This window comes from Gobio gobio (genome assembly GCF_949357685.1).
Source record: "Gobio gobio genome assembly, chromosome: 12".
Classification (NCBI taxonomy): domain Eukaryota; kingdom Metazoa; phylum Chordata; class Actinopteri; order Cypriniformes; family Gobionidae; genus Gobio; species Gobio gobio.
The window spans coordinates 25201480-25213403 of record NC_137105.1 but is presented as its reverse complement, the minus strand read 5'-3'; the positions used below and the strand labels follow the sequence as shown (position 1 = coordinate 25213403).

Here is an 11924-nt window from a genome sequence, read left to right as displayed (position 1 = left end):
GATGGACGAAAGTAAAATCACTACATAATTTGGCGTCCCTGGGTGGGCCCAAAAGTGAAATTATTACATCACTGTAGGATTGTCTCTGCAGTGATCTATGTATGATGCATGATCACACCGCTAAGATTAGCGCTGCTTTTGCACTTTTGGCACTGAGCCAGAGAGGCACTCATTCAGCGAGTCCTTGTCAGTGCAGATGGGAGGGCTTTGGGGGCTCGAGCCCCTGCCCTTTTTGAAAATTAATCAAACGTGCACCTCTCAACAATCATCAATAATATTGTGAAAAATAAAACAGAATTGGAATTATAATATAACAACATGTACAAAATAGTAATAAAGCTCTCAAAAGTCAGAAAATTCCTGTTTATTTTTTACGTGTCTGTCAGTCTGAAATATCGTTGCCATGAAGTGTTGCTATGGTGCGTGTCTTGCTTGACTGCTCATTCTGACACTACCTCCTCTATATTTTTTTCTTTTTGTTGTAATTATTCTGCTCATTGTAAAAGTAAAATACAATAAGTTTGTATCTGTAATCCCATAATCATAATTGTGACCAAACTGTCTGCTTACAACAGTGGTCGGGAACCTCTCTAGTGAATGCCTGTGGCTCGGTGGCAAGAAAAAACAAGCCAAACAATCACGATTTTTAAACCTTTTTCATCATTAGTCCTTTAAAGCTATTATTCGAAGTGTAGTCTGTCAAGAAGGAGGCAAGAGAGGCAGTGCCTCCTCAAAAAACTGGATGAGACAATATAAAATATTACAAAAATAAAACCACGCAAATATTAAAAAAATTTACATTAAAAAGTGTAAAAATTACTTGTTTTTATAAAACAACACTGTCCAACAGCGACACCTGCAGGTAAAGTTACAGATTGGATATGATTGGTTCACGCGTTACATCCCACCTCTTGATTTCATACACGTTCTCGAATCGGCCTGAATGAAAGACTAATTAAAAAGGTACAACTTGTATTATTTAACCAGGAAAATGAAGTGTAGTGACATATATTTACATTTGATATGTAAAAAAAAAAAATTGTAAAAAAACTTTGCCTCTTCATTTTAAAACTCCACTGCACACCACTGAATATAGGCTACTATTATTTGTTATTTTGGAAGTTATAGATATATACGCCTATTTTTTTTACATTTGAGCCCCGAGAAACTCCTGATCAGTGTTTTCTAATCACGTTTTATTTTTTCTTCAGGCACTTTAATACACAAGGAGGCTACTAGCAAACCGTTTAAAATGTGAAAAATGTTGCATGTTTCCTCTCTCAGTAAAAAGTAAAGTAGCAGTTTTTTTTTGTAACATCTGTGCATGTTTTTTTCTTAATCTGTTTTTGATGTTCCAAATAATGGTTCAATAGCTTAGATTACTCACGCACACATACAAAGTGAATAGCAGTGGTTATTTCTATGACATTATTTTGTCTGTTACTCTCAGTTACCAAAATCTCACTTTTTCTTATTTTGTCACACGTAAGCACAATCCCTAAATTGAACTGAGATAGATGGGTGCCCTAGTGAAAATTGTTTATACCTCATCTCACATGAAATTGAACTGCTAAGCCATAAACATATTTTAAAAGCCTTCCTGATATAAATTAGTATACATTTCATTTAATTTAATAATTAATACTTCAACACTAATTTGTGATAAAATCACTAATGTCTTGTTTAAGACTTGAAGCTTAAAGTTGAGGACTTGCAACTTGACTCTGACTTGCCTGTCTTGACTCGGGACCAGGGGCGGACAGGCCATCTGCGTACCGTGCGTTTTCCCGGTGGGCCGCTGGACAATGTGGGCCGGCTCGTTGCTACGTAAATATATGAAGAATAAATTGTAGTAAAACTACGTAGTCTATATCCTTCCGTCAGCCCAGACGAATGGCCCGCGCTGCCCACAAAACTCTAATCTATTGAGAATGAGATGTCGTCACGACACAGCGGCCCGCCCCCAAATATCATGGCATCCTCCCCCTTCCGCCATTTTGGGAGGATACCCGCCAGGTAGTGGATTCGGACAGAAACTGGAGAAGAGATATTCTGATGATTACTATGTACATAGTTTTCAAAACTCAACTGAACATGAAGTTTTAATCCACCCAAGCCGATCTGAGAAAGCAGCGGCTGGTAAACGTATTTTTGTGTTGACTTGACCACGTGGTGTCAGTCATCATCTAAACTAGTGACCGGGATGCTTAAAGCTACACTGTGTAACTTTTTTAGTTTATTCTTAGCTAAAAACACTTAGTTCTTTCAAAAATATATGTGCTCATTAATGTATATTTACTTCTTTCAAGTAATAAAGTATTCTCGTAAGTTTATAATATGCAATTAAAAATACATATGGGTGAGGGGTTCGAATGCCGGTCGCCATGTTGACCCTCCATCTTGAAAGTACATTAGCCAAAAAGGGACATACCCGTAAATTCAAGCTTCGCCTTTCGAGTTTTAACACTCGATGGCACCGTGTCGAATGTGGACGAGGTCGAACTGGAAGCCATGTTAATCTTGGACTAAATCGGCCACCATAGGAGTTAAAACGAAATCGGAATTGAGAGGAACAGAAACTAATATTCGCTGGATGGTCATCTACCTTTTCACCACTAGATGGGGGAAAATATCACACAGTGTAGCTTTAAGTGTGAGACACTTGATGAATACGAACCTTTATTTATTTGTATTAAACATGTTGATCACTATTCTGTCATTTTTCATTGTCAGTCATTTTACTGTATGTTATAAACATGTTTATGCCCCAAACGCTTAATTAATATTCAAGGTAGGCCGACTGCCATTTCCCTCTACTGTGTGCATCACTGTTTAAGATGAATTCAATATTTAACATTGTTAACGTTACATTCATTTAAGGCATGCAAGTTACCGAGCATTCATTCTACTTAAGAAGGCTGGAATAAAAGCACCAGCGCACACAAACGATAATCTACATTTTTAGTCAAATTCATTTAGAATTGTAAACTCAACAGGTATAAAATATGATCAGTAAGAGAAAAACACTGCTAATGAGGACGAGCACTGGACTGCTGGAGGATAGTGGGGAGATATATTTATTTATTATTCAGAATGCACAGGAAATATATTTATAGAAACATTTCAGTGCAAGGTGGTAAAGAGTTCTGAGTTCTGCTGCGGCAGCTTGTGTGGGTCAACGTTTTTGATATCAGCCAGCTTCTCTAAATACCTCAGCTTGGCGCTGGTAGTAAGTTTCTCCCTGTAAGAGACCTCTTCTTCTCCATTTCTTCTAAGTTTTCTCGTAATTTCTCTGCTTAAACGCCGCGATGTTAATTCCTCGAGCCGTCTTTCCTGCTCTGATCTCTGTATTGTTCTTGCAATGTTGCCCCTGGCAACCGATAGCGTGGGATCCCAAAATGGTGGACGGGCTCAGACTCCGCCCAATTCGTCACATGACAGCAAGCGACCATGACGTATCTCCTCATTCTCAATAGCCTGCTTCAGTCCCAGTGTCTCAGTGGTGTAAAAGCGCTCGTCAATGTCAAAATGTTGGCGATATCCAATCAAATTGAAGGAGGCGGGATTTACTGTGCACAGCAGCCGAGCAGCGCGGGCGGCACTTGAATGCGAGCAAAGGTAAGAGCTGAATATGAGTCAATGGGCTACAGCAATTTTTCCCGACTGTTAACGATTTAAAAAATGTTAAACGACGGACAGTAATTTCCAGGGATGTAAACTACTGCTGACCTTTTAGAATTAATCAGATTGTAATGCCTTTCACGTTATTCGACACAGAATGCACAAAGAAACATTAGCGTAGGTGTCGCAGTTTTCAGCATATCAGAGGGAATGTTTGTCTTTCTGTTTCCAGGCTTTCTTCAGTAATTTCACAATCATTTTCAAATTATTCATAATACTCAAAATATATTTTTGAAACGTAGGCTTAGCCTACACATAGGCTTCATCATGCTAAAACTAACTTTCATATTCAAGTAGTCAATGGAAAGTGTCATATATGAAAATAAATATATAATTTGCTAGTTAGCTCACATGCATTATTTTACACACTGGTAATCAAACGTTTGAAATAATTAAGACTTTTTAAAATGTTTTTGAAAGAAGAAGGCTGAATTTATTTGATCAAAAATACAGTAAAACCCCAAATATTAAGAAATATTAATACAATTTCCAATAGGCTTTATGATGCCAAGGACCCCTAAATATGATGAACCTTTATGAGGGACCCCCTTTCTAAAATCCATCTATTTTTATGTACAAAAAAACATTTAAACTGTTAGATAAATAGAAAGTGTGACATTATAAATACAACATATTGTTTCCCAACTTAAATTGGCTATTAATGTGGGATGTATAACCCCGAAGAAGAATATTTTCAATTAAAAATGATTTGTATAAGCAACTTTCACAATAAATGTAGGTAAGCAGCGTACGTACTGTGTTAAGAAAACTGCTTTACAACCCCAGAGAGTGAGATAAAGGGGACTATAGTGAGAAAAACTCTCTAGAAAGATACAAAGCAAACATATATACAATTCTGGAATGTATGCAGCAAGAAAGGAGAGAAACATTTAGAAAAGAATATTCGGTAGACTTTATCCATTCTTTTTATACTCTGAAATGTTCTGGGGACCCCTTAGAACCTTCTGGAGGACAGTTTGAAAACCCCTGTTATAGACCATAGCATTGTATATTAATGATATTTATTCTGAACGTAGGAGAAATTTATCTTAGGCAATCAAGAGAGCAGATAAAGCATACAAACAACAATCAGAAAAGGAAAAAAAAAAAACATTAACTGAATTTTGTCCATCTTGACCACTGATCTATATAAATGTCATTTATATAGATCAGTGATCTTGACTCGGGACTTGACTTGAGAATGTAAAGACTCGAGACCATAGACTGAAAAAAAATGCTCGAGACTTGTGACTTGCCAAACAATGACTTGGTCCCACCTCTGCTAGTAATCAGGTTGCGTTTGAAATCTCATCATCATATCTGAGTAGGTAATTAAATAAAAGCTGGCGTGATCCGTCGTTTATTTTATTGCTCATGTCGTCGGTGTCTATTCGACTATTTTACTATATATATAATATAGGCGTTTAATGAATTTTAATTCCTTGTTACTTCCGCCTAACACGAGCCCATCAGCGCGCTTTTATCCTTGTAAGCCAATCAGACCGCGCATTGTCTTTGGCTCGGACCAATAAGAGCAGAGGCAGCGTTGAGCTTCCTTTCTCAGCAGAAGTGAAGTGAACTGGATGACCCAGCTGCTGCTGGTTGCAAGGAATGCTGCAGTGCACTATATGTGGATATGGGTTGCATGGGAATGATTAGGATCGCCAAACAATGTCGTGATCGTATTACAGAGGCGGGGGAGTGAACATTAGATTTCCTTTTACATTGGAATACATGTTGTATTTGAAGAGTTTGGGTAGGAATTAAGGTTGAGATATTTGGGAATCATCTGCAGCATTGGATTATCGAATGTTTGCGCTCCATATTTCTGCATATCATGCCTTGCTCAAAGCCGCCTGGTTCACGTAGCTCACTGCTAAAACATCGGTGAACCTTTAAGGAACAACTAGGATTGACTGCAGCCTTTATTTTTATTTGTTAGCAACACCTCACGCTCGGTTCTGTGGGGTAACCATGTTTTCATTGAGGATCGTCACGGCGGATTATTACATGAGCAGCCCGATCAGAGAGCTGGACGCCTGTTACTCTGAGTTCAGAGAGAGCGATGTCAAGAAAGTGCCCGTGGTGCGGATCTTTGGGGCAACACCAGCAGGTATGCGTGCATCCATTTGTGTGTTCATGTTGCGTAAAAACCTCATCTAGTCTAACTGTTGCAGACGTTATCTCTTTAGTGTATATATCTTTTGAGTTTCTGGGCCTGTATTTTTTGTGGAAGGGGACATATCTTTGGGGAAGAATTATTTATTGGTGTTCTGGAGGTTTTTTCGCCATGCGCCATGTTGTCAACACGGTCTGACCGCCGCCATGTGGACGTGTGTACTCCAACCCTATACCATAAATCCCATCTGTTGGCTATTGCTATGTTATGTTAGCACACAAACCAAAATCCAATGAAATCTACAAATCTGTGATTGTTTGATTTCACAATCATGTGACACTGACTGTCTTCGCTGTGGTTTAAGTTTGCATAGAGAGACAGACGGGGTCATTGTTCTAGGGTGATATTTGTGTTTCTACAACATGCATGAACATTTCTTGTCTCAATACCGACACGTTACTAATTGAAATGCTATACCATGTCACCATGAAATCCAAATGGACAATTCTTATTTTTTGCTGGAATTCTATTTATAAAAGATTATCCCTGCACATTTTTTTTTAAACGAATCTGCCCTCGTTATCTTAATTGAGAATGAGGAGATCCGTCATGGTCGCTTGCTGTAACGTGACGAATTAACGGGCGGACGGGCGGAGTCTGAGCCCGTCCACCATTTTGGGATCCCACGCTATCGGTTGCCAGGGGCAACATTGCAAGATACAGAGATCAGAGCAGGAAGGTATGGAAGGATATCGCGGACAATTTTCAAAAGGAATTGCAAATTGTATTTGCAGTTGCGTTTTCAATTTGTGGACGCATAATATGTGACACAATCCAAATGCAATTGTAAATCGCGCATTACCATTTGCATTTTCGTTTACGCAAACGCACAACGACTGCCAAATTTCAAATGGAAAAGCAAAGTCTGTTTGCAATTGCATTTCCAATGTCTTGCAAGTTATGACCCTGCCATTTTGGAATAGCAATAGAAAATCGCCTATTTGCTCTTTCATTTCCTCCGTGTCCTGCCACAACCTGCACAAAATTCAAATGGAATCGCAATCCCCTTTGCGTTTGCATTTCCGATGCCTACACAGTCAACTGTCAATCAGGCTTGAGGGCGGGGTTTATTGATGTAGTCGGAAAGTAGGCCACGCCCTCAAGTGGTGGAAAACGGGGGATTTGGCTATTTTTGTTATAAAAAAACAAGTTTAAACTCTTTAGTTCAAACAAAGTCAAAATGCAGAACTGATTGTATGTTCACCTGCAACCAGAAAAAAAACCCCGCAAATAAGAAAAGTGACATGACTGCATTCGGTAGGCTATAGCCTATATCAGACGAATATCATCATATTGCAGCCGACACAGTAAATTATCATGATGAGTTAAAATCAGAAAATCTATAGAAACTTGACATGATGTGAGTGGTGTGTTGTCCATACGATTCTGTGCTCAAGAGCCAAGCGATCAAAAAAGAAAACTACATTAGTGACATTCAATCGCAGTTCATGTTCGTTTCATAGCCTATACCTCCTCTGATGATCTGATTTTCTTCATTTCATTTTATTCAACATTATTATTTTCATCATATGTAGCCTATTCCTATTCATTTAACTATATTTGTATCTTTATTTTGACATTTAACAGATTTGACAGAACAGCTCAACAACAGAACCTGGATTCACACAAAAACAACAGAGAAAAACTGAATAAAGTAATCTAAATAAAAAGCATAAAATAAATAAATACGAAATAGCCTATTTCTCTCTTAGCCTAAATAATTAATACATTAAGATGACAAAACGAATAACTACTAAATCAGATTGAATCTTAAAAAGAACCGGCATTTTTTTTCTCGTCAGATTAATTTAATTTTTTTCACTTTGAGGTCCGGTTATAAATTTGTGTGTGTGCAGTGTAGGTAGGGTTGGGCATCGAGAACCGGTTCCAACTTGGAACTGTTTAAAAAATAACGATGCCATTGGAATCGTTTAGAAATTTTGTTTTCGATTCCGATCATCGGTTCCAAACGCGCAAGTTTTCGGAAGTGCTTGGCGCGCCCGTTTGTTCTGTTGCAGCCATGGAGCACGGTAAGCGGCGCTCAAAAGTGTGGCTTTATTTCACTTAAAAAAAAAAAAAGCCTGGGTCAGCACAGTGCAACACAAATGACAAACTTTCTTGCACGGGAGGATGTACTACAAATATGTGGTGTATAAATTAACGAGTGTAGCGTGTTTGAAATGCTGCGCAGGTCTGTCCTCCTCGGGCAACCCTGCGCTAACCAACGCTATTAAAGGGATAGTTCACCCTGAAATGAAAATAAAGCCTTCTTTTTCTTACCCGGATGTTGTCCCAGTGCCCTATGTCCTATGACATTTAAAATACTGTTCCTGCACGCGCTCCTTCCTATTATGGCAGTGAATGGCGATCAGCTAAAACATTACAAAAAATAAACAAATGTATCACGCAACGATACAGGGAGACGCGCGCCATATGGAAAGTGTTCAGGGGGCACACTATAAGGTTTTGCTAGAACGAACCCGTATTATTCAGTCAAAACACTGAGCTCGGCCGTTATTCTGAGCGCGCTCCTCTGTGTGCACTAGGAGCCGTCAGCAGCCGCTGGCGCTCATGCCTACTATAATAACTCGCACTGTTGTCATTGCAAACAGGATAAGCACACACACACACACACACACACACACACACACACACACACACACACACATAACCATTTTGAGAAATCAAGCTCAATAGAAAAAAACGCGATTCTCGTCTTTTCTATAACGTATATGATAAGAAATAATACTAATAATATAACCTCCTTAAGTGAATATTGTGTACCGGTTGTCATGACAATATTGCACGAGGCTACTGCGGCTTGTAGTGCGCACACACAGGAACACGAGCATTTGAACAACAGCTGGGTGAGTAAAAGATGGCTTTATTTTCATTTCAGGGTGAACAAACATTATCCCACCTCGTCATAATCAGGTAAGTGATTGTAGTGTAATAACAAAGCCCTTGACCAAATTGCGAATTGTGGTGAACAACAACGTTACTGAAATAATTTTTCCCCCTCGTAGATAAATGTAGCTAAAATTGCCCACGCTAGTAGCAGTCCTAATATGACTGCTGTTAATGCTATTGTTAAACCGGGACTCATGTGAAACTCCATTCACCTTTGCAGCAAAGCAAGTGAAAATGCCAGCGGAGAAAGTCCCAAAACTAAAACTCATTATTGAATCAAAATGCAATTTTCCTCTGTGAAATGAGCTTGGGACATGTTGTGACTCCACCCCTCAAAGAATCGGAATCGAGAATCGAAAAGAACCGTAATCGAAACTAAGAATCGGAATCAGAATCGTTCAAATCAAAACGATGCCCAACCCTAAGTGTAGGGCTGTGCAATTAATCGAATTTCGATTTCGATTTCGCCTCCCAACGATCACCAAAATAGTACAATCGAGAAAAAACGATTATTTTGCCATGTTCAGTTTTGCAAGAACACTCTTATTTTGTCTTGCGTTCTGAATGAAACGCGCATGCGCTCATCCGCCCCTCCCGAAGCCACAAATCTCTCTCAGGTCGCGAGTCTCGTGACTTGTGTGCATATCATCCGCTGGAATTTAAAAACTCGGCGCGAGTAAAGATGGCAGAAGGAGGGCAGTTACAGCAGCGTTTGGTGAGCAAAAAAGGCAAAACCAACTCCGTTGTCTGGGAACAGTTTGGCTTCGAGGAATCAGACGACGAGCAGAAACATGTTACGTGCAAGATTTGCTACATGGTAGTGGCTGCAACGCAAGGGAACACTACGAATTTGTTTAACCACTTGAAAATTAAACAGAGTGACCTATGACAATCTAATAAAGAAACAAAAACTGACGAGAGCAGGGGTGCCGTGTAAATGCCTCTTTTCCCCTCATATTTTTCAAATAATTCTCTCTTTGTAAACTTTGTTCAATGCATGTGAGTGCTGCCATATTTTCGAATATGACCAGTCGTTTTCACCGTCATCACCCGGGTTTAGTGCCAGAAGACGCGAATGAGAAGCCGCACGCGCTGTGAGAAAAATGTATCTCTGTGCGCTCATCCGAGAGCGCGCACACGTCTCACAGCGCGCAAATATTGAGTTCTCTTTCAAGTCTTGCTCTTGAACGGACAAACTCACACAAAACGTATGTCAACATGTCCATCTTGATGAGTATCCTAGCAGACATAGTCTGTATATGCCTTAAGTGAACTTTATACAGTCGATAAAGACGACGCATATCCGATCATTAGGTCTTAAAGGGGCAGTAGCCTTTACTGCTGTCATGTTAATGTCAAACAACAAAAGACAAGGACATCACTCACCGCTCTTGATTGAAAAGCTTTTGTAAGTTTAATAGGATTAATCTTTAATTTATGCACTCAAATATGCAATGTTGTTTTACATTTGATACATTTCTGTACCTGAAAACTAATGTTAGACGTACCTGAAAAGCATATCTAGCCGAACCATATTGTTGATCTTATTTATTTGTGGTTATCATTTTTACGTGAATACTTTTATACTTTGATTTGAATGTTATATTATTTATTTTAATAGTTCAAAAAGTACAACAAATGTTACAATTTCAATTGAATTGTTGAAAGGTGTATTTTTAATAAATACAACACATTCCCAAAGTCATGTGAAATAATCGTGTTACATAATCGTGATTTCAATATTGACCAAAATAATCGTGATTATGATTTTTTTTTTCATAATCGAGCAGCCCTAGTGCAGTGCATGCACACAATGCTTACATCTACTGTGTTTATGTGTATACTCGACTTGGCATTTTGATATATTTCTGTGTTTATTTGGGCGCGCTATGCCTGTCCGTGTTGCATTTTGATATATATATATATATATATATATATATATATTACACACACACACACACACACACACACACATTTTAAACCGTTTAACTGTATATTAATCTGTCAAAATTCTTACTTTTGGTAAACGGTTAAAGCATCCCTAATCTTCATTGCTTCTTGACAATTTGCTTGCAACCAGAGCAGTCTTCTTTTTGGTTTCTTTTTGTTTGGTTGGCAGGTGATAAATAGTCTATTTCCAGGTATTTGGCTTTGTTTGAAGTGCAAAAAACTATACAGTAGTTTTATGACTTTTTTGTTGTTGTTGCTAAATAGACACATTGGATATTTCTCCCCATGTTCTTAGGAATGAATAATGATGAAAAAGTCCTTGGTTTTCCACCACTTGAGGGCGTGGCCTACTTTCCGACTACATCAATAAACCCCGCCCTCAAGCCTGATTGACATTTGACTGTGTAGGCATCGGAAATGCAAACGCAAAGGGGATTGCGATTCCATTTGAATTTTGTGCAGGTTGTGGCAGGACATGGAGGAAATGAAAGAGCAAATGGGCGATTTTCTATTGCTATTCCAAAATGGCAGGGTGATAACTTGCAAGACATTGGAAATGCAATTTGCAAAACAGACTTTGCTTTTCCATTTGAAATTTGGCAGTCGTTGTGCGTTTGCGTAAACGAAAATGCAAATGGTAATGCGCAATTGCAAAAACAATTTGCTATTCCTTTTGAAAATTGTCCGCGATATCCTTCCATAGGAAGGACCGCTTGAGGAATTAACATTGCGGCGTTTAAAGGCAGGGTTGCCAACTCTCACGCATTTGGCGTGACACTCACGCTCTCAGGCTGCCCAACTGAATCTCACGCCAAATTGCCAAACCTGATTTTGATATTAAACAATGTCTAAGCTTTTACATTTTTTTAAAGTTTTAATGCGAAATTCAAACAATAAATAGCGTTTTGGCGCTAATATGGCATAACAGTTAAAGCCAGAGGCGTTGAAAAACGGAGTTGCGGCATGCTCTCTCGTCTCCCGGTGGCGCGCGCAGTCACGTGCTTCACGGAGCGCTCAATACTTCTAGCGCTGTGTCAATACATTTTAATGGCTTGATACACCACAGCTCCACTTAACAGGTGTTTGCCGCAAGTTTTGGTAAACAGTACAGCATGGTGTGCATTGATTATTACATCAACCATACAGGATCGTTTTATAATGGAGAGTAATGGAGATGCAACAATGTTAACATTAATGTTAATGT

At 38.9% G+C, this 11924-nt stretch overlaps 1 protein-coding gene across 1 annotated transcript in view; it reads left to right on the top strand.

Moving 5' to 3' along the window:
- The first annotated feature begins 5237 nt into the window (after positions 1-5237).
- rev3l (REV3 like, DNA directed polymerase zeta catalytic subunit) overlaps positions 5238-11924 on the top strand; it is a 151314-nt gene continuing 144627 nt past the window's right edge. The window contains exon 1 of the mRNA XM_079831491.1: positions 5238-5794. Within this exon, the coding sequence (XP_079687617.1) occupies positions 5656-5794 (139 nt within the window). The 5' untranslated portion in view covers positions 5238-5655. The remainder of the gene's footprint in view (positions 5795-11924) is intronic.